Source organism: Hydractinia symbiolongicarpus, chromosome 9, assembly GCF_029227915.1.
Source record: "Hydractinia symbiolongicarpus strain clone_291-10 chromosome 9, HSymV2.1, whole genome shotgun sequence".
Classification (NCBI taxonomy): Eukaryota; Metazoa; Cnidaria; class Hydrozoa; order Anthoathecata; family Hydractiniidae; genus Hydractinia; species Hydractinia symbiolongicarpus.
The window spans coordinates 2,677,355-2,698,464 of record NC_079883.1 but is presented as its reverse complement, the minus strand read 5'-3'; the positions used below and the strand labels follow the sequence as shown (position 1 = coordinate 2,698,464).

General features: G+C 32.9%; 2 protein-coding genes across 12 annotated transcripts in view; one reads left to right on the top strand and one right to left on the bottom strand.

The window, feature by feature from the left end:
• LOC130657644 (U6 snRNA-associated Sm-like protein LSm7) overlaps positions 1 to 21,110 on the bottom strand; it is a 92,079-nt gene that overhangs the window by 36,296 nt on the left and 34,673 nt on the right. The gene's annotated exons all lie outside the window — the stretch shown is intronic.
• Positions 678 to 19,411, top strand: LOC130657634 (b(0,+)-type amino acid transporter 1-like). 8 transcript variants are annotated; one of them, XM_057460634.1, is made up of 14 exons: positions 684 to 1,236; positions 4,206 to 4,262; positions 6,161 to 6,286; positions 6,939 to 7,038; positions 7,165 to 7,209; positions 7,307 to 7,430; positions 7,836 to 7,939; positions 8,045 to 8,141; positions 8,442 to 8,597; positions 13,442 to 13,628; positions 13,807 to 13,932; positions 14,298 to 15,438; positions 15,736 to 17,317; positions 18,404 to 19,411. In XM_057460634.1, exons 1-11 carry the CDS (start codon positions 741 to 743, stop codon positions 13,878 to 13,880), a joined length of 1,566 nt encoding a protein of 521 aa, XP_057316617.1. In that variant the 5' UTR covers positions 684 to 740; the 3' UTR covers positions 13,881 to 13,932; positions 14,298 to 15,438; positions 15,736 to 17,317; positions 18,404 to 19,411. The 8 variants fall into 8 exon arrangements, with proteins under 8 accessions (XP_057316622.1, XP_057316621.1, XP_057316620.1 ...); XM_057460632.1 differs by having other exon boundaries at positions 14,298 to 17,317; XM_057460633.1 differs by having other exon boundaries at positions 685 to 1,236; positions 14,434 to 17,317.

The window sequence follows — 21,110 nt, the reverse complement described above, 5'->3', positions numbered from 1 at the left end:
GGGAAATTTCACGCCACTGTTTTTATTTCATCAAAGAAGGTGGAAGTATTTCTGGTCAATTGCTCTCCACCAACTACAAAGTGTCCCCGATCCCTGCAGGAGGACTTGAAGTACCGCTTCTACTTACTTTTACAGTGAAAGAAGACAGAATTTTTTTTCTAATGAAAGACTTTATCAACAACCTATACGACTATGATTACACTGGCGAAAAGGAAGACAAAAAAAACGACGGAAGTGATGACGACGGCGAGAGTGACGACGACGAAATTGATATTGTTATTAACAATGATAAGGCAGAAGGGAGTGTTGAAGAAGAGAAAAATGATGAAAATGAAGAAGAAGATAATGCGAAGGAGCCGGGAGATGTCCAAAGTATTATTGATAAAATCATTAATAAAGATGTTATTGAAATAGATTAGATTGTTGTAAAATCTTTGTTCTCTTTTAATTCAGCGGTGTCAAAAAAGTCGGCAATAAGTGACCAATATTAAAAAAATTAACCGGTAAAAAGTGACTAATTTTTGCTAAGTGACTAACTTTTTTGCCGACTAAATTTTTTGCCGACTTTTTTTTACACCGACTTTTTTTTTACCGATAAGGTACTTGATGGCAACTGGCTTCTTCGCCAGTCGTCTTCTTCCAGTCCAAAAAGGCTAAAACTCCCGGAACGAGGTTGTGTATACCTCGCGGGTGTAGCAAACGTGCTCCATATTATTTATGATTCGATTGCTAAGCTGAAAATGGATGCAGCAGAGAAGCATGAATTGATTGATTCTTTCAGTGATTCTAATGTTTTATCTCCTAAGGAGGTTTCCGCAGAAAGGATACAACTACAAAAGACAGTTACAATATTAGGTGGTGTTGGACTAATAGTTGGCAGTATTATTGGTAGTGGAATATTTTTATCACCAAAAGGAGTTCTGGCATACACTGGATCGATTGGTTTATCACTTGTTGTTTGGGTATTATGTGGCATTATAGCTCTATTTGGAGCTCTATGTTATGCTGAATTGGGGACTGCAATACCAAAGTCTGGGGCAAACTATGCTTATCTTTTTGAAGCCTTTGGTCCTATACCAGCATTTCTTTTTTCATGGACTGGAACTCTTGTAATTCGTCCATCTGCTGCTGCTATTATTTCAATGATTTTTGCAGAGTATGTAGCTCGCCCATTTTACAATGATGATCAGGGAGTCCCTGTTATGGTCATTAAATTGCTGGCATTTTTTTGCATAGGTAACTAGTTAGCTAGCTTGCTAACTCTTTATTTATAAAAATTATAAAATCCATCCAAATAAGAAATATTCGCTTAAAGAAGAATTAGAAGAATATAGTACTACATAATTTGTACTTTTTTACATACCAATGTGAGTTTTTTAGAACCTATTTACAGGTTGAAAAAACAAACTTTAAAATTTTTTTCTCATAAATTATTTTTTATCGTAAATGGCTTGGAATCTTTTTTTAACTCCCCGCCATTTTGTCAAAACATAACATAATACATTGTGTTATGTTGTGTTGCTGATAACCGTACCAATCTTGGGAAATCACAAAAAGGAATATTAATAAAGACTAGTATTAAACCTTAGAACTTATTAGATCTTGACAGAAAGATGAAGAAAAGATAAATCAAGGCAAGTTGACAACTAAGATCTTGAAAGGTCAATTAGACATCTTACCCCCTAGTTATGTGACCAATGTACTTAAAGGCGCGTAATCACCCTTATCGAAAAAAATTAACATACCTATTTTTTATATTTATTTCAAAGTTCAGACGGAGTTATGACTTTCCTGAAAATTTGAGGATATAAAACCTACTAGAAGTGGAAATAATGGTACTTCAATATCTTGAATTTATTGGGGTTTTTTTCCAGCCGCCATATTTAACGGTCTTGTTGATCTCTTATTCTTGTCTAATAAGCGGGCCATCGCAAAATGTTCGTGTGAAACCGTAGGTAAACAAACGGCCTTATCTTTAAATGAGCACTGCGATGGAGTTCGATAAAATCGCCATTAAGGGAGATTTTCACGAAGCGAATTGAACGGCGAATTCGACGGGGAGAATTCGCTTTTTTATTTCACGACAAAATAAATAAGGCGCAAAATTCATTGTTTACATTAGTTAACCGCGTTCTGATTGGTCAAAAACTAGCAGCGAAACCTTTAGCCGCTAAAAAGTAGGAACTGTTTCTACTTTTCAGCGAAGCCATTGTTTTTGGAGACCAGACAAAACAAAACAGAAAGAAGAAATCACAGCATTGCCTTGTGGCTATTAATTATGATAATTAATGTATCACGCTCTTTCTTTTATAAGCTGACTGGGATTATTGCATATTATAGGCAAAACAACCCCCAACGGGGGAGAATGCTCATTGTGATAGTTGAAGATAGTTGAAGCACTATGGAGATAATTAAATTTAGAGCATAAAAGGGGAAATTCTGAATATTTAGGCATTCTAATTGTGTAGATTTGATACTGTCTCCATAAGGAAACAACTAACTGTTTGAACAAAGGAAAATAATCAAAAAGTAAGACAGCTGGCGAGGCCTGTCTTCAGAAACAACAACAAGAAGTGGTCAGTGTTGCAAAGAAGTCTGATTTCAGTAAGTTAAAACGTTTAAATAATAAAGAATAACACGGAAACTTTGATTGATTTATCTGATTTATCATGTTCGGAACTTTGTTGATACATTTGTAAAAGCATTACGATGGAAACACAGCTACGGATACTCTCCCTCCTTCATTATTTTTTCTGTAATGGCATGAATCCAGCAACCATGTGATCGATTTTGCGGTGCGTTTATTATCGCATGATTCGTGCAATGAAATGCAATGGCGGTTCTGTAGGCGAAGAGAAATTGGGGTGAGTTTGTTATTTCCATGAAACATGTGAACCTGTTCTGGTTGTCAGTTTTCAATAAAATTTTCTGGGTAATGTTTTCTCATGTATATCTTTCAATTTTTACAATAAAATAGGCACCTCAAAAAAAGTTGCCTATAGGGTGATTACGCGCCTTTGAAGATTTTTGCCATTAGCAATGATCTGAAAAAGTACTGAACTTTGAAGAGGACTGAGTAATATGAGGGAACAAAATCATTAAATATTCTAAAATTTTAAAATTCAATTTTTGATTATTATTGTAACTGTAAATCATAGCTAACTTAACTTACATAGCTAAACTTCTTTTCTCTACGCAGTGGCTATTTATACGTGACCGTACTTTAATATTTTTTTCTATTCGTACGTGACTCTCACGTACTTTATTATTTTTTTTCTATTCGTACGTGACATTCATGTACTTTATTATTTTCTTTACATTCGTACGGGACACTCACGTACTTTATTTATATAAAATGAGTCCGGGGGAATTAAAAGAAATTTAGAGAAATTCACAGAATATATATATATACAAAAGAGCATTCTTAACAATCTTTTTTCATGTTTATCTGATTTTATGGCTGCCAGTCTTTATTGTCGTGATCAAATTGTCATTGAAAGCTCTCAGTGTGTAAAACAAGCATAACTGTATAGATGCACGAGGAAACTGTTCTTTCAAGGTATCTCTTTCCATCATATCTTTATCAATGACCACTACTTCTATCTGATTATGGTTAGGATTGTGTTTCTTGAAACATTTACTCATGCAAACAATTGTCGATTTCTCGTCATTCATTACTATCCAAACACCCACAATCTGGCTTTCTCCATCTGCATCCACGCATATTAACAAATATACTGGCATTCGCAAATCATTTAATTTGTAGGTTGCGTCTAACATAAGCAGGTCTGGGTAAGCAGAAAAGGCTTTTCTCATCTCCATGTCCTGATAGTATATAGCGTTCAATGTATCTTCACTGTCAACAATAACTTCCACAGTGGCTCCTTAAATAGAAAGTCGCAATAATCTTTCACGTCTTTTAAAATAATTAAAAATTAATACCCGGAAATAAATTTTTTCTTGAATTGCGAAATTAAGTAGCTGCAAAAATTAAGGTAGTACATCAATTCAAAAATTTAAATTCTTACCAGGCACACTTCTCATTTCCCTGATAAGACTCTCGACGTCATTTTTACTTCTACCTGCCATTTTCGCCTGGATATTGTGAAGATCTTTCAGCAAAATGTTTTTCCCTGCTACTTTAAAAACGTGATTTTGTAAAAGTTTCTTGCTTGATTTTAACTGAAGCATTTTTGTTATTTCAGCTGAGGTATCTACATCGGTTATACAGCGTTGTTGCGGTAAATGTTCAAAACATGCCTGTAAGGTAAATTCATGCATGTTAGGGTCATAATAAATTTGTAAAACAGTTAACATTTTTTGTTAATTTATTGACAGCGTGGTTATGTTCTTTGTGCATATCTTTCACATATAGTTGTTGTCCGTCTTCAGTTGTTGTAATTTTTATCATATACATACATCCTTACTGAAATGTCCTATAAGGAAAATTTTTCATTTTGATAATTATAGAAACCCTTAAATTCTATATACAACTTTTAAGAATATTCTATGCTCAAGTATGCATAAATCATAGATCAAATGTTATGTAAACGAAGTATATTTTTTTTAATTAGTTTTACTATGAAACGAAATTCATCGACTATCATCGAGATACCCATCTTAAAAAATAGAACTTGATTACGACGCATATAGATTCAGTTCTACAATACTCACGATTGTTTTGGACGTTTTCCAGTTGAATTGGATAAAAATTTCTTGAAAATATATTGCGTACTGAAATTATACATTTTGATGATATATATGCTTTTTTACATCAAAGAGCTAAATAAAATATTAATCTTTACCATTTATCGGATTCATTTATCCTCTTTACTTTCAGACGTCGCAAGAAATTACCAATTAACTGCCATTTAAATCAGCCTTTGTTGCGCTAGTCTGGATACGCCATTCATCAGCGCACCCAGTCATGGTTTTCTCTGACTCTCTAAATCTGGCCATTTTAAAATTTGGCCCTCAACAGCGGAAATCAATAATATATTTTATAATGTATCTAGCATATAATCCACCAACTCCGTGAAGAAAACACATTTAACGTCCTTATATCCTTAAATAAAATTTAATTGTAAAGTATACTCTATGGGGAATTTATATTTATTTATTCAAAAGCAGATTTTTCAGTTCATTTGTTCACTTGAAGTCACTGACGTGATCGCATCTTTTTTCAATGTCAAGAAAAGTTTAAATAATCTTTCAGAATTTCAAATTTTTTTCAACCAGTCTATTTAATTTCTTATCAAGTTTATTATCAAAGCTCTTACACTTGGCAAGGTGTTTGAATGTAGGGTTAACCAAAAAAAAAAGACAAGTTTCGCTCACACTCTTGCTTGTAACGACGTGTGAGCGAAACTTGTCTTTTTTTTTGGTTAACCCTAACAATCGTCAACATATCGGTTATTTCAAACTTTTATTATCGTAGCGCTATCTGTCGCGGACCGTTTGGGGGGTGGGATATGACAAGAAAAAAATACATTTATTTGTGGACAAATAAGCTGGATCTGACATGTACTATCATCTGATAATGCTGTGATGGATCCTTCAATTTCTGATGACTAGCAAAAATATTTTAAAAATTAAAATATTCATTAGAAAACATTCTCGAATCATTGGACCCTCAGAAAAGGTATATATAACATGACCATAACTATAATCAATTAACTGAGGTAACAATATATCAAAAATGACCACTGTCGTGCTTGCCTTGGAAATCACAAAAAGGTGTAGCCGGCTGAACTTACCGCCACATTTTTGTCATGCGGATGTTCCGACACCCCTAAAATGATTAAGTGGTAGTATCAAACCCCCTGAATCGAATTCATTCATTAAAAATGGTAGACAGAGCCGTGGTAAGTTGTTGTGGGCTTCGAAAGCGGTTTCACGGAGTGATCGGATTCATGGAGTTGGCGGATCATACGCTAATATCTTTAAAAATACATTTTTTTGCATTTTAAAAAAGCTCTTGTATTGCTTAAAAATGTTAAGGTATGGAAGTAAATTGAAAAAAATAATTTAAAAAATATAATAAGTTTTAATAGCGACAGTATGTTTATAATGGTATGTGCACACTAAGAGAGAAAATCCTGTAAAAAAAATATATATGTATATTAGCTATAATAATTCTTTTCTTTTCTTTTCAATTTAGCCATAATTACAATCATAAACTGTGTTAGCGTCCGATGGGCTGTTATTATACAAAATTTGTTTACATTTGCAAAGTTGACATGTGTCATAATTTTAGTTATCATTGGATTTATCGAACTTGGAAAAGGTAAATATGAATATATTTACTGTTTTTTTTGTATTTTTTTTGGTAAAACCATTGTTTCCACTGTCAAGAAAGAATATCTAATTTGAACATGATGACAATAGAATTTGTATATACTGGATTGTATAACAAAATAAAACATTATTAAACAACAAACTCAGTGTGTATTAAAATGCAAACTTAAATCAATAATTACTTACCAAAGTTATACCAGCACAGTATTGACACTTTTTGACAATAAAATGGAAAAACTGTTAATTAACGTCCTCTATTCCTTTATTTTTTTGTATGAGAGAATTCGGGTCCAGAAATCATGAGGTTTAGGGAGAATCAATTGACGAGGCTGAAATGATAAGTGCCATAAAACTTAAGAAATAATACTCTAGGACAACAGGACATTGTAATTATAGAACACTTACTTTTATTTTATTTTGTATTTTCATCTATCCAGTTGTTTTATGACATTCACTATACAATTGTAGATTGATCGAACTGACCTAATTTAGACTAAATTTTGTTAAATTTTACATAATGCTAATTCCCTGTTATTTGAATCATTGTTTACCTGTTTGAATTACAGAATGATAAACTGGATGGAAATTGTTGTCTATATTAATAAAATATTTTTGCTTCCGTTTTGTGTGTTCTATCATAGGCCATACTGCTAATTTCAAGAATTCTTTTAACAACACTACAAGTGATATTCGACACATCAGCTTTGCGTTTTATTATGGACTTTGGGCATTTGGTGGATGGTATGTTTTTTATTTGATTTTTTACTGATAGTACACTGTATTAAAGTATTATGAAAATTATTGTTATTCAAATAATTTGTTGAAGTTATGCATGTTGTTGTTATTATGAACTTCTATTTATTTTAGGAACAGTTTAAATTATGTAACTGAAGAAATGAAAAATCCAGGGAGGTATATTACTATTTTTAACATGTTTGTAATATTCACAGATATAGTTATTTATTGTCCATTTTTTGGCCTAGTCCACATCTCTTGTATATATTTGTAGAGACATGCCAATTGCAGTAATTATATCAATGGTGATAGTTATTGGATGTTATGTGTTGTGTAACATAGCTTATATCAGTGTACTTGGCAAGGCTGGTATTCTGAAATCGCCTGCTGTTGCTCTGGTTGGTAATATACTTGTTTACATAATTAACAAATGGCTTAAACATAATGTGTAAATTAATGTGAATCTAAAAAAATTGTTTTTTTTTTTTTCATAATTAGCCAATTGCAAAGCAAAGAATAAATTGGAAACAGTGACGTCAGTTATTTTTCACTGTGTGCAACCAGGGACTAAAATGGGACTAATTTAAAAAAATTGTGTATAAATGTGTCATTTCTAACGTCATGAAAATTAAAATGACAGGTTTTTCCATGGTTTTTCTACCTACATGTGTGTGTTTTCCCACAGGCCTATCAACTACAATTATATCTGCATGCTTTCCTAAGAAAAACCAATATAAAACCTTCTTTCCAATATTGCATTTCTTGTCCTATATTTACTATCTTTTTTTTATATTTTACTTTAGGAACTTGGTAATATTTACTTAGGAGCTGGAAAGTTTATTATTCCGATTCTAGTTGGGTTGTCATGTTTTGGTGCTGTGAACGGGTTAGCTTTCAGTAGTGGCAGGTTAGATTTTACATTGCTTTTTTATAAGCAATTCTCTAAGATTTCTGTCAGCTGCCACCACAGCACTAAATCCTTTTTAGTCATATTTATGCTGCGTATTGTTAGGCTTGTATACGTTGCTGCAAGAGACGGCCACATGCCCAGAGTATTGTCGATGGTCCATGTTAAGAGACGGACACCCCTACCATCACTGTTATTTTTAGTATGTTTTTTTATTCTTGTTTGTAGAATTATTTGTATAATTGTATAAAGTTTTTAGCTGTCATAGAGTATCTGTTATTCTGATATGGTTAAAAGTCAAGGTCAAAAGAATTTAATGGCTTATTCACGAAAAGCTTCTGTCCGTCTAATGGAAGAATTTTGCGCGTTTCCCATTCGCGAAATTTTTGCCCAGGAACGTTTCTGCACTTAAAGTAATGGCTTATCGATCGAATATAAGGTATTTTAATCTAGTTTTGTTTTTGTTTTTGTTTGTTTTTGATCTTGTTATTTTGCTGTTTAGGCCCTGGTTTCAACTATTATGTTAATACCAGACAAAGCTGAATTTGCAACATTGATTAACTTCTTCAGTTTTGCAAACTGGGTTTTCTATGGGGCTTGTTTTGTGGCGTTAATATACTTACGTTTCAAACGAAAAGACATGGAAAGACCTTACAAGGTGTGAAAGATATGTTGTATAAGTTTGTACTAATGTTATTGACTTATTTATTAATACCAGTGTTCCTTATCTAAAATTTGGTAATACTTTTCAAATCGTCTTGTGGTTTATGAATAGTTTTTAATAGTGTTGACCTTCAGGTGCATAGAAATAAAGTATTTCAGATGAAATCTGAAATTCAAATGGTGATTTCATTTTTAGTATGGATGGGATGGGACGGGACCAGACATAATGCACTAATCACTTCAACGAATGAGAATTTTCTAAACAATTATGTTTCTGCTTGAAGCAATAGCCAGGTAGAATTTAAGCTCTCCATAAGTTGTGCCATGCTGCATAGAAATAGCCATTGCAATTCTTAATTGCATCTGTTGAACTTAAGTTACATTCAAAACAGGGGCGGATACAGGAATTTATACAAGCTAGTCCAAATTTTTTAGTAGTAGGTAGCTCTGCTGGGTATCCTCTGGTAAAAATTAACAAATTTTGCAAAAAAACCCGACATTTATACAACAAAAAATTAGGACAGTATATTGGACTATTCAAACAAACAAGCAAAGAAAACAACATTTTGTGACATTGCTATTGCACTGTCAGGTTAAATTAATAACCATATCAGACAGTAAGCCAAGTAATGTTTTTTCTAAATTTAAGGTATTAATATCCACAAGTTCTTCTTTCTTCCTTCTTCATATACCACAAGTGGAAACAGCAGTCATGAACCAAAAGGAAAACCAAACCATGAAGAAATAATATAAAAATTTTTCATCTTTATATAGAACAATCTAGTCAACAATGATCAAAGAATTGATAAAAACTCTTGTAACAATGTATCATTTTTTTATAACCACAGCAAAACTTTAAGCATGTTAACTTGGATGTAAATCATACACTTATAAAATAGGAAAGGGTGAGAGAAAAAAACAAAATAAAGGAGAGGGAAAAGAAAGTATATAAGAGGAAAAAACAAAAAAGTATGGAGGCAGAAAATAAAAAGATGTATAGCTAGGGGAGGAGGAAAATAAAAAAGATGTATATATAATTATATAAAAGGAATAAAACCTGAAAAATATAGAGGGGGGAGTAAGTGCAAGAATAGGGAGGAAGAACTGCTGATATTGAAAAAGGGGGTGACTAGAAGTAAAATGTTTTATAACTTAAGCTATTTCTGGTATAATTTCTTCATGAATATGCATCAATGCAATTCCATTCAATCTATCAGTAGACCTTGTGTAATCTTTCAACCTTTGCATAGCTGAAAAAGATCTCTCACAGAAATAGTCTCACTAGGAACATTATCTCTGTGAATTTGTCGAGAAGCAGTTCTGGGTTAAGTCTACATAACACCAACTTCATTCGCCAAAGCTAATGCTTGGGTATACCATTTGCCATGGTAAATATCAACAGAATTTCTTGTCAGCATCATGTCAGATTTTAGGGCCTGAAAAAGATTCAGATATATCGATACCTTTAGACTGCAATAGTCTGGTTACAGGTAAAAGTTTATTTAGGATATTTTGGGAAAGAACAAGTGTGACAATAAATGGATATGAGGAAAGAAGACCTAAAAATGCTGAAGTGTTAAAGTGTCTTTATTACATTTCTTAGCTAAATTTATGCTCATCTCTTCGAGACAAGAAATAATGGCAAAAAAATGCTCCACAAAATCATTCATCCCAGTGATTCGCTCAACCCACCTGGTTCGACAAACATCACCTAATTTATTTTTTGCTGAAGAAGTGGAACTGTGTTTGATGGAGAAGTTCAGAATTAATTGACAGGATTGTGAAAATTTAAAGAAGTAAGATAACCCCTTTGCCTGTTCCATGACATTACAGATTGGATTGAGCATGATTTCACAACACTTAAATTAAGACGATGACATTGACAATGTGTGTAAATGGCTTTTTATTTACCCTTAATATAAAAGCAGAAGCTCCATTTATTGGTCCAGCAAAAGCACCTGCACCATCATAACCTTGCCCCCTGCAGTCATCAATATTAAAATTGAAGTCACTGATAGCACTGAGTATGGTCTAACTAGCGCCTCACCAGACAACCCCAACTCACAATGATAAAGGCCAAGAAATTCCTTCCTGATTTTAAATTCTTGATCAATAAAACGGATGTACAAAGACATGTTCTTTGTTGGAACAATCAGATGCTTCGTCACACAAAATTGAAAAAAACTTGCTTTCTGTTATTTAAGAAACTAGTTTTTCTTGAATAAATTCTCCACAGCATTTAATAATCTCATTTTGGGAGGTTTTTGAAATATAGGAAGCATTTTTAGAACACTTTGTTAAATGGGCTTGTAATTGCTGGTCACCACCTCTGACTCTATAATATAAGATTTCAACAAAGTTCCCACACTACCTGTAGAATATTCTCCAACTTCTTGATGAAATTGCGAATCATCCCTATGCCCACGATAAGGCAGACCTAAACGACGTAAAAGAATAATTGTGTCAACAATAGTTATCAAAAATTTCTTGTTCTGTTCAACCTTTGTTTTAATTGTTTATTTAGCAATAAATCAATCGAAAGGGCATTTCCTATTGTAGTTTGACAGAAATCAATATACAAGGTAAAGGTTTCTTTATGCAATGTCATGTTTTGGTTTGCATCATTTTTTTACCCTGACAATGCCTAATAAAAGCAGAAACAGCATTTGGTCAATATCGAAATGGCTCAACAAAAAACTTCCTAACTTTTAATGACTTGGTAAACTTGTGACCAAACAGAACACAAGATATACAAAAGGCACCATCAAGAATAGGAGAATAACATAATCAAGGAAACTGTTATAGCCAGGAAAGCAGAAATTTTCTACCATCTACAGATTTCAGAAAATTGAAGTTTTTCTTGGGAATAAAAATATTTTTTATAATATGACCTATTTCCGACTCTTTTAAGGATGCTTTATTAACATAGTTTGCGATGTGGTAAGTGCATAATGGAGCTGAGGAAGTGTTTTCTTGGTTTTCACCTGAATAATTTTTTTCTGGACTGGGAGGCATAGGAGTAGCTTTATCAGACATAACGGATGTCACAGTTGAAGTTGAGGTAGAGGGAACATTGGAAAAAAATGTTTGAATGGAGTTGATGTTTGTAGAGGGTAAATGAGATGTCATGGAAAAAGAATTTGGGGAAATAAAAACATCCTCAGAGAGTGACCTTTTCCAAAATGAAAACAATTTTGTTTGTATTTTATCAGGGTTAGGACAGTTTATTTTAGCATGTGCCTTACAGGAAATAATTTTACGTTTACGTACATTTCCACGTACACAGAAGAGAAGAGGAACATAGTGGTTGTGTTGGAATTGTGGAGTGCTTACAACTCCTTCATAGCAAAATAAAATATGAAAACTTTCAGTGGAAGAAACTGAATTAAAGTCGAATTTATTGTTAAATGCTACTTTTAATTTTTCAGGTCCTGTCGTAGGATAGTGACATATTATTTTCTTTCGGTTATTTTGCAAAAAGCAAGAATACATAAAAATCCAAACCAAGCATTGTTTGAGCAAGTATGGATTGCTTTCTGTTGGACTAATCTTGGTCCTACATAACCACCATCAATAGTAGAATGGGAAACATATAAACATAAGATGTTAGCAATACATGAAAACATTTTAGGGTGAGAGTGGCTTAAAGAAAAGAAGTAAGGATGCTGGTAATAAAGCATTGACATACAACTCTATGGCTGTGAGAGCTCGTATATCTTCAACCAGAGAATTGTCTCCAGCCATGTAGATGGAAAAACAGCTAAACAAACAACTTCCAGTAGCTGTTGATCTAAACATAATAAAACTTTAGCTAGCTATATTGAAAAGAACAAAATTGCCAACCATATATATAACCAAAACAAAGCTACCATTTTGATCTTATTTTGATTGCTCAGCAAAAAAAACTCAACAATGTTCGGAATTTTATTGGATTATAAACGTCTCAAATTAAAAGTACATACCTTAAAGCTATACAAACAGTTTCGTTATCTTTCTTTAGTTGGATGGGAAGGTATATATCTGCCAAAAAAATTCGGTGCAACTGACTAGATGTTAATAGTCGATATAACTTTGCATGAGATGGATAATTTCTAATCTTACCCGAAATATTTTTCCTGCATTCTTTTAAGTTTTTAAAATCGTTAATCAAGCAAAATTTTTTAACACGTTCTCACAGTTCCATGCCTGTTGAACGAAAAGGCTGATTCAGCGTAAACATTTCATCTCGTCCACAAACAAAAGGGGGTAGTTGCAAACATTTTTGTTGTATTGATCTCTTCTCTCACATTATAATGGTTTTAAAAAATCGTAAAGTGTAAACACGGTATTTCTTATTTTACATGTGTTGGGAAAAATCCTAACACCAAATTGTTGCATAGGGCAATACCCCCCTACCCATATTCCGACTTATTTGCGTTATTCAAAAGTTATTCAAAAATGTCCACCCGACTAGCTTGACATGCCCTAAATTCGCCACTGCAGTACGATAGCGTTCAGGTTGACACACCTCTGAACTTTGTTTTTGTTAAAAATATGACACTTTCTACTTTGTTTGGTGGTTTAAATAATATTCTGTAAACGTTATAAGAAAAAAGGGAATGGAAAATTGACCAAGTTGTTAGAGTTCCTAAAATCGTACATATAAAAATCAAATAATAGCCTCTTTCATTAAATTACTTGGTGCACTCTGAAGTATATTAAAATATAGGCTAACACGCAAAATTAGCTTAACAAAATAAAAATTTGCAAAAATTTCTTTGGCTTTCCAATTAATAATTTATATGGAGAAAAATTAAGTGAGGGGAATTATTATTTCTACACTGCAAATTATTTTTTTAGGTTTTTTTACCCATTCCCTTCATTATGATACTCTTCTCCATCTTTCTCACTGTCATACCAATCACAGATAAACCTAAAGGAAGCGCAATTGCACTCGCCATGATATTAGCTGGGCTGCCAGCATATCTCTTGTTTGTTCATCTCGACGTTTTGCAATATCTACCAGTTCCCTGCAAAAGCTGCATTGGTAAGTGTTTATTTTTATTTTTAGGCTACAGTTACATTGTTGACAGATTTGTTCGCGTTAGTATTAACACTGTCTTTGTTATGGTCGTGTAAACTCTATTTAAAATAAATGTCGGATTCAGATTATACCGCTAATAACCAGTTTCAGTGAAACGTCCAATTTTCGATTTTTTTTATAGAGTCCTGTTTAAATTCGATACAACAGTCTGTTGGTTTAGCTTTTCCTGATAATGAACATCCCGTTCCTTGCTGAAAAAAAGCGAATGTGATATGCCTGATATGTCAGACTTAAGGATACTGTAATGGTATAAAAATATTTTTTTACAAATTTTTTTTTAAAATATGTGGAGATTGATATTCTCTAACATAATATAATTATTTAATGAGTCGTCGGTAGTTAGCTGAACACATCTGCACATCTTCGAATAAGCTATTGTTGTAAACGTCAGGTTGCGAGGAAATTTAGATGTTCGTTTTTCACGATGTCTAAATGACTTAAAATGTCCAAAACTCCCCTCTACGATGGAGAAACTCAACAAAACTTTGCACATCGATACCTGCTGCAATTAATTATGTCATAATTTTTGTATATTTTGATTATTTAAAAAAAAAGACAGGTTAAAACACAAAAGAGCGAGCAAAAATTCATTTTTTTTACAAATTTTTAAAGGAGTGGCGAACAAGAAACTATTTTGTGGCAGCCAGAAAAGTACAGTGTTCTGCGCTATATTTGACTCGAAATCTCTCAAGTAACATTAGTAGATTTATGGAAAACTTTATCATGAAGATTTTTATTAAACCTTCAGGCAACACTTATACACCCGATAGTTATTTGGATCCTGTTTCAACTGGACATTTAAACAAACACGTGGTATAGTAGTTAATCATCTAGAAGAAGGGAAGTTTGGGTTGTAATTTTTCCCAATATAATATTGTTAATATGTGGTAGGCATGTTAGGTATTTTTACTCAACCTCGTTTACAGTTCTTTTATTGGGCATGATCATAACAAAATATTTTCTGAAGACAAATATTATTTTTCCTGTTATATCCCTTTTTATGCCTGTGCTTAATATTTCTTTTTATATTATCTCTACCTAGCCTTAATTTCTTGCAAATTACACAGAATGTTCTTTCAGCAAATCAAGTGATTCTTCTTAACTCCTCATGTTGATGTTAATGCAAACCCTCTACAATACCAAGATAAATTAAATTCTGCTGGTAGCTGACAAGGGATTAAACTTACTTAACATCAAAGGGAAGTGAGTCCCAAGTAAACTGCAGAACGTGCCCAACTAAACTAGGGCAAGCGGGAGTTTTTTTGGTAACATTAAGATGTGCAAATAAAAATGCTGAATAAGCTAATGCAAGCCAATAAGCGCATAAGTGTAAATGAGTTGTCCAAGCAAACTGCAGATCTTTTAAGTCATTGATTAGCTAGGGATGCTAAAAGGGCAATTCCAATTCAACAGGCATGTAAAATTTCATAACTCATTTTGATTGCTTGATGCTGTATATATATATATTGTCTTATAATAAAGTTTTCTTATTTGTATTTCTATATTAATGGATTTTCCTACTTGTATTTTTTTACTAAATTTTTTTAAAGAAGTAGCTAGTGGTAATTTTGAATGCCTGTGTTATAAATGTTACTTGCAACCCCAACACGATAGTAAACTGATACCCGAGCAAACTGAGAGAAGAAGAAAATATTTTGCTGAATGTTTTCAGTCATGTTTTCTGTCATCAAGCCGGACCTTCCTGACTTGTAAATCAGAATTTACAATGCTTTACCTCCCACTTGTTCTGCAGGTGAGTTTAATATTTTGTATGAGCATTGTAAAGTTATTAAATTTAAAAACAGCAATCGGTTTGAGTTTTTTCATGATGACAAGGTAGCACTTTTCGTCTTATTAGATTATCCTGCTGAAATATGGGAATTGTTTACCAAATCAAAGAGTTTAAGGGTAGACAGTATGCATTTAGTTTTCCTTTTTTTTGACTAACATTCAACAACCACCAGGTTATAAGCCTTCCTTATATGTGTTTAATTATTCGACAGGTGTGATGTTGTATTCCCTGATCAAATTAGTCAACTTCACATTGTAGAGTTCGCAACATGGAAAATTCAAAGCATACTGATTGTGATCGTGAAACAATGGAAATAATCCAAGATGTTTTTAAAGTGGCTACAACTCAAACGGCTTCGCACATTCTGTGTAACATTGTGTAATACCAAAATAAGAAAGTCGAGCTACAAAAAATTATGTAAATAAATAATTACTATGATTTGCTATTTTTTATTGGTATTGTTCAAAGATAAATACATTATTTTTATAGTATTGTTTTACGGTGATAAAATAAGCTACATTCTGCGAGATGTTATACATAACAGTAAAATCGAAAGTTTGTTTTGACGCGGCAGCAAAGACAACACGAGTGACAAAATTCTGGACTATATAGCCAGTATTTAATGCTGCTAAAAAGATTTTAATTTTATTGTTGTTGCCTACACTGGATTTGTATGCGATAATTTAGTATGTTTTTTTTGTGAAAAATTTGGAAAAATAATAACTAGCTTGATTAAACTTTTTACCAGGAAATTTGGTTTAAAAGCAAGGTTAGTGCTCATGAAAAAATAAATTACGTATATCCGAAATGTGTAAGGTACTTTTATGTGTTTTTCAGTTTATTTTTGGCTGTTCAATATATGTTATTTGTTTCCTCATTGCTCATAAACCTCTTCCCGCTATAAGCTCGACTTTAATGTAGGTTATTAAGATCAAAAATTTGTTTTGCAGCCCCTTTAATACATATGCATATATTTGCCTCAGTTTACGAAGTATAAGGGATGCGGGACCTACAGCTAGAGCAGCTACAGCATTCTAGGGAGTATATTTATGTGTAAAATTAATGATCACAGAAAATACAAAGCACTCTTGTCATGGGACGTTGCTGCAATTTTTGTACTTTTTATCGGAGATATTTGTTTTTCAAAACTAAACCTTTTCATTTAAGTTTTTACTTTTGTCAGTTCCTTTTACGGTTTTTTATATCATTTATTGTTTTTGTTTTAATTTTGATTTTATCGTAACGCTCAGTCATTTAGTAGCTCTTTTTTGCTAAACTACAAATGTTTTGCCAGCCTGTAAATAACGTAATAGTTATTGTGACATTTAAAAGTTATCACTCCTACGTGTGAACTCATAATAAAGGTTACAAATATTCTCCCTTCTTGGCACTTCCCAAATGAAATAAAACATTACCGCCATAACACTACATATTTTGGGACTCCGAATGACAAGAAGAAAAAACAGACTGACACCACGATTGTAATAATTTGTTTCAAAGCATGACACATCCAGTTTATATCGACAATGTATTTATTTTTTTATAGCTGGAATACAAAATCCCATAGCTGACTATTTCGCGTTGCATCCTTTTACGTGAATGCTTACTGTACACAAAACATATTTTTTCTTAAGAAATCATTTATAAATTGTTTTCACAACCAAACTTTTTGTTACAGTTAACATTAACGAACTGAAAGCCAAGGTTACATGTGCGCCATAAGACGTTCCAGTGTCTTCGTATAACACCACCTTTTAGTACAATATTTTTCTTTTTAGATAAAATTAAAAAAAGTAAATAGTAGTATTTCTTCTGGTCATGGTTTGCCTGCTTCACACAGGTAAGATGTACTTCTGTTTTTAGCAAAAGAGACAAAACTAATACAGCTGTATTTACCTTAGGTGGATAAATTTTGGTGAGTATTTAATTTGCCGAATGACTACAATAGAATATTTGACGGGGATTTAATTTGGCGAATACAAAAAAAATGTTTATTTTGGGGTGATTTATTTTGGCGGATGACAAAAAAAATGATTTATGTCTTGAAATGTTTTATAAAAAATAAGAATAAAAAAATTTGGAGGGGATTTAATTTGGCGAACGGTAAATTATGTTAAATTTGACAAGCATTTAATTAATAGCGAATAGTCAGTTATCAAAATTTTAGCGGGTATTTAATTTGGCGAAATTCGCCAAATTTTATCCTCGCCAAAATTTATCCTCTTGGTGGCTTCACTTGGTGTTTCTACACCAGGTCTCCCAGCTAGTATAATATAAGAACCGTTATTTGGCTATCGGATTGTAACGGTGTTAACCAGGCAAAAGTCGCCAAAAAGTGACTAAAATTTTGCCTTTTTTTTTTTTTTCGCCAACTTTTATTTTGCTCGTTTTTCACTTCGGTATCTAGTTAGTGTAACCATAACGGGTATACGTTTAACAAGAAAAACGGTCTTTTATCAGAGCGCATCCTCTTTTTAAAAAACATTTTAAGCGTTGCAGAGAAAAATGAGTGTCGAGGTGAAAAGAGCGAAGAAGGAGTTGAGGACCAAAGCATAAATAACCATTAAAACTGTAGCCTCTTGTTAAAGTTCTTGTTTAAGCTTCAAAATTTAAACTTTTATAGATTTGGAAATTATTTGAAAATTTCAAAGATTTATTAGGCAAAAAGTAACAAATTTTTTTGCAGAGCAGCGAAGCAAGAGAGACCCATTTGCCATTTAAACGAGCGCAAATATTTTTTACTAGGGGACATTTTCAAGAAGTTAGTATGGTGTCCACTTATGACTTTTAGTCAACTTCCGTCTATGTCCTCCAAATATAAAGTATTTTACCTATTTTTTTTTTATTTTTTTTTGAGAATTTTTTATTTTTATTGTCAAATTTTTAAATTCAAATGTTAAACGCTTTCTTGAAATCGTCTATTTAGAAAAATTTTCATTCGAAGATTTGAGTTCGATGACATTGGAAATGCACTTTGAGATAAATTTAGATCCTATCAAACACATCGACATACAGCGTATCAAATCAAAGGGAGATTAATTTTCTTCGAATCTAACTCGTTACGACTGATTGCTGTAAAATCGCCTATTTTCTTCGAAAAATATTTGTTTCTTTGGTATTGCGTACCGGGGCTGAAGTGGATTTTTTTGTGCAAAACATGCAAATCGAAATTAGAAATCGAACGACGTTAAGAGAAGGCAAACAAGAAAAGCTTTAGAGGAAAGTTGTACTAAAAGTTTTGTCATTTTAGCAGAGGGAAATAAAAAGAATATTAATAAAATTTATCATTTTTGCGTACTTTTAATGGCTCTTTAATTATGTTGAATTATTATTTAAAGAAGAAGAAATGAGAGACAAATTCAGGTTTGTGACGATATTACCGGGCTGGGTCGGCTGAGCGGGATCTCGCTGCTATTAAGAAACACATGAAAAAGTAGGAATGTGTTCATATGATAACCGAGCCAGCCCGCCTTGCCGAGATCTTGCTTGTTTGTACCGAGATCTCGGTCAGGCGGGATCTCGCTGTTCTTAAGAAACGCATAGAAAAATAAAAATGTTCATATGACAGGCGAGCCAGCCCGCCTAGGCGAGATGAAATTAACAATAGAATATAAAAATTCTCATCAATTATTTAAAGTTCGAAATATATTCTTTTGTCTTCATTGTTTATGAATCTTTTGTGAAATGTAAACAACTTTTCCATCCCGGCTGGCCGAGATGTAAAAAACTTCATATGAACGCGAGATGAAAATCACCCCGCTAGCCGAGCCAGCCTGCCTAACCGAGCCAGCCCGCCTCCATATGAACAGCCCTTATTAAAGAAAATATTATTCAACTAGTCAACGAATTTTTTGGCAACAAACTGCCAAACCTAATTTTCCTCTTATATATGTCTTATATATGTTAGATATTTAGATGGTACCACAAATTGTAACACTTGCTAGTTATGAATTCCTTTGTTTATATTTTCAACGGTAACTCCTTTCGGCTCTGGCATCTGCGTGGCAGGAAAAGAGATGGGGAAGCTAGATGAAGCAAAGTTATTTCCAGTTCATTTTGTCACGCGAAAGCATTGTTAGGATTTTAAATGAATTCAAATGAATAAGAGAAGGCATCAATCTAAACTCCATAATACTTTAAAACCTCGAAGGATGTTCCCTTGAGAAAAAATACACAAGAAAAGACCTCTTTCACCCCATCCTAGCATTTTTTCCCTGCCACTAAATGCCAGAACCAAAAAGCTTATCGCTAAAAAGTAAGCAAATAACACTACGCGGTATAAAAAAAATTTTTAGTAGAAGTTCTAAAATTTGCAGGCTGGTAGTTTGATGTTCCTGACGTTATCAAATGAAAAACATAAGAAAGAAATCAAACTTAAAAAACGTTTTTTTCAAGACACTACATTGCGGCTCGGACACGAAGCGTGTGATGTGTAATGTGCGCTGTATGATATAATATGATGCGATAGAAAGGCTTTTCAAATAGTCTTAAGCACCAAGTGACCAAATAAGTAACGCCCAGAGTAATACCTAGTATAAGAAATAATTAGCACTTAACGACAACCTCGACCTCGGGATTTTTTATCTCCTTTTTTATACCAGAGCGAGACTTTTAAAAAGAGGAAAACCTCGGGGTCAAGGCTGCGCTTAAATAATAATAATTTAGGAAAACTTGTTTCGCAAGAAAGAACAATCAAACTTTTCATCCTTAGCGGACTTAGAGATATTTAAAACTTGCTCTTGGGTGTCCAGGGTAAAGTAGAATCGTCTGCAAAATGCGTTAACAGACCAATTTCGTTCCCAGGGACAAGTTTGGGGAAGAAAGATTTAAACACTATTGCAAACGTATCATATTTTATTCAAGCAAATTAAAACAAAGTAAAAAACTTTAAGATTTGGCTTTCATAGCGAAGAAATATAATATCTTCATGTTTCTTTACAGAGTTGTCAGCTCTGTATATTGAGACCTCAAGTTCCATACAAGCTCCCTATTATTCGTTGCATAATTTTTGTGCAGCAATTGTAATGCCCATTTTCGTACAAAATTTCCCATCTTCCTACAGGCACGAAAAATGACCAACCTCGTACAACGGGTCAATTTCGTATGGAACATGCTCATTGATCGAGATTGACCATTCCTTAATAAGACGGTTAAGGTTACTGTAAAGGAAACAAATTTTTTTTTAGGTTTTTTGCAAAAAAAATATGACATATAGAAAAAAAAATTCTCTTTCCAATGACATATTTTATATTTTAATATTTGGAACATCCCTTTTTCTGGAAAAAGCCTTTTCATAGGTGTTATATTCTTCACACCTTCGACAAAATATGTGCAAAATGAGTTGGGCATATTTTTTGTAAACATTATGCATGATATGGAACTCCCGTTTAAAAATATGCATAATAATATTATTTAGATAGTTTACTTTCACCATCTTGTCTTGGGCATTTTTTAATTGCGCTATGATTATAAAGCAGTGTCTTGTAACCCTGACTTCTGTCTAATAATAATTTTGAACGCGTGCACGCATATTCAGCATAAAGAAAAAGTTCGCACTTCTATCATCTTTCTGCACACTCAGTTCACACATTTTCATAACACCTATAAAAATCTTTAAAAACAAATATCTCGTT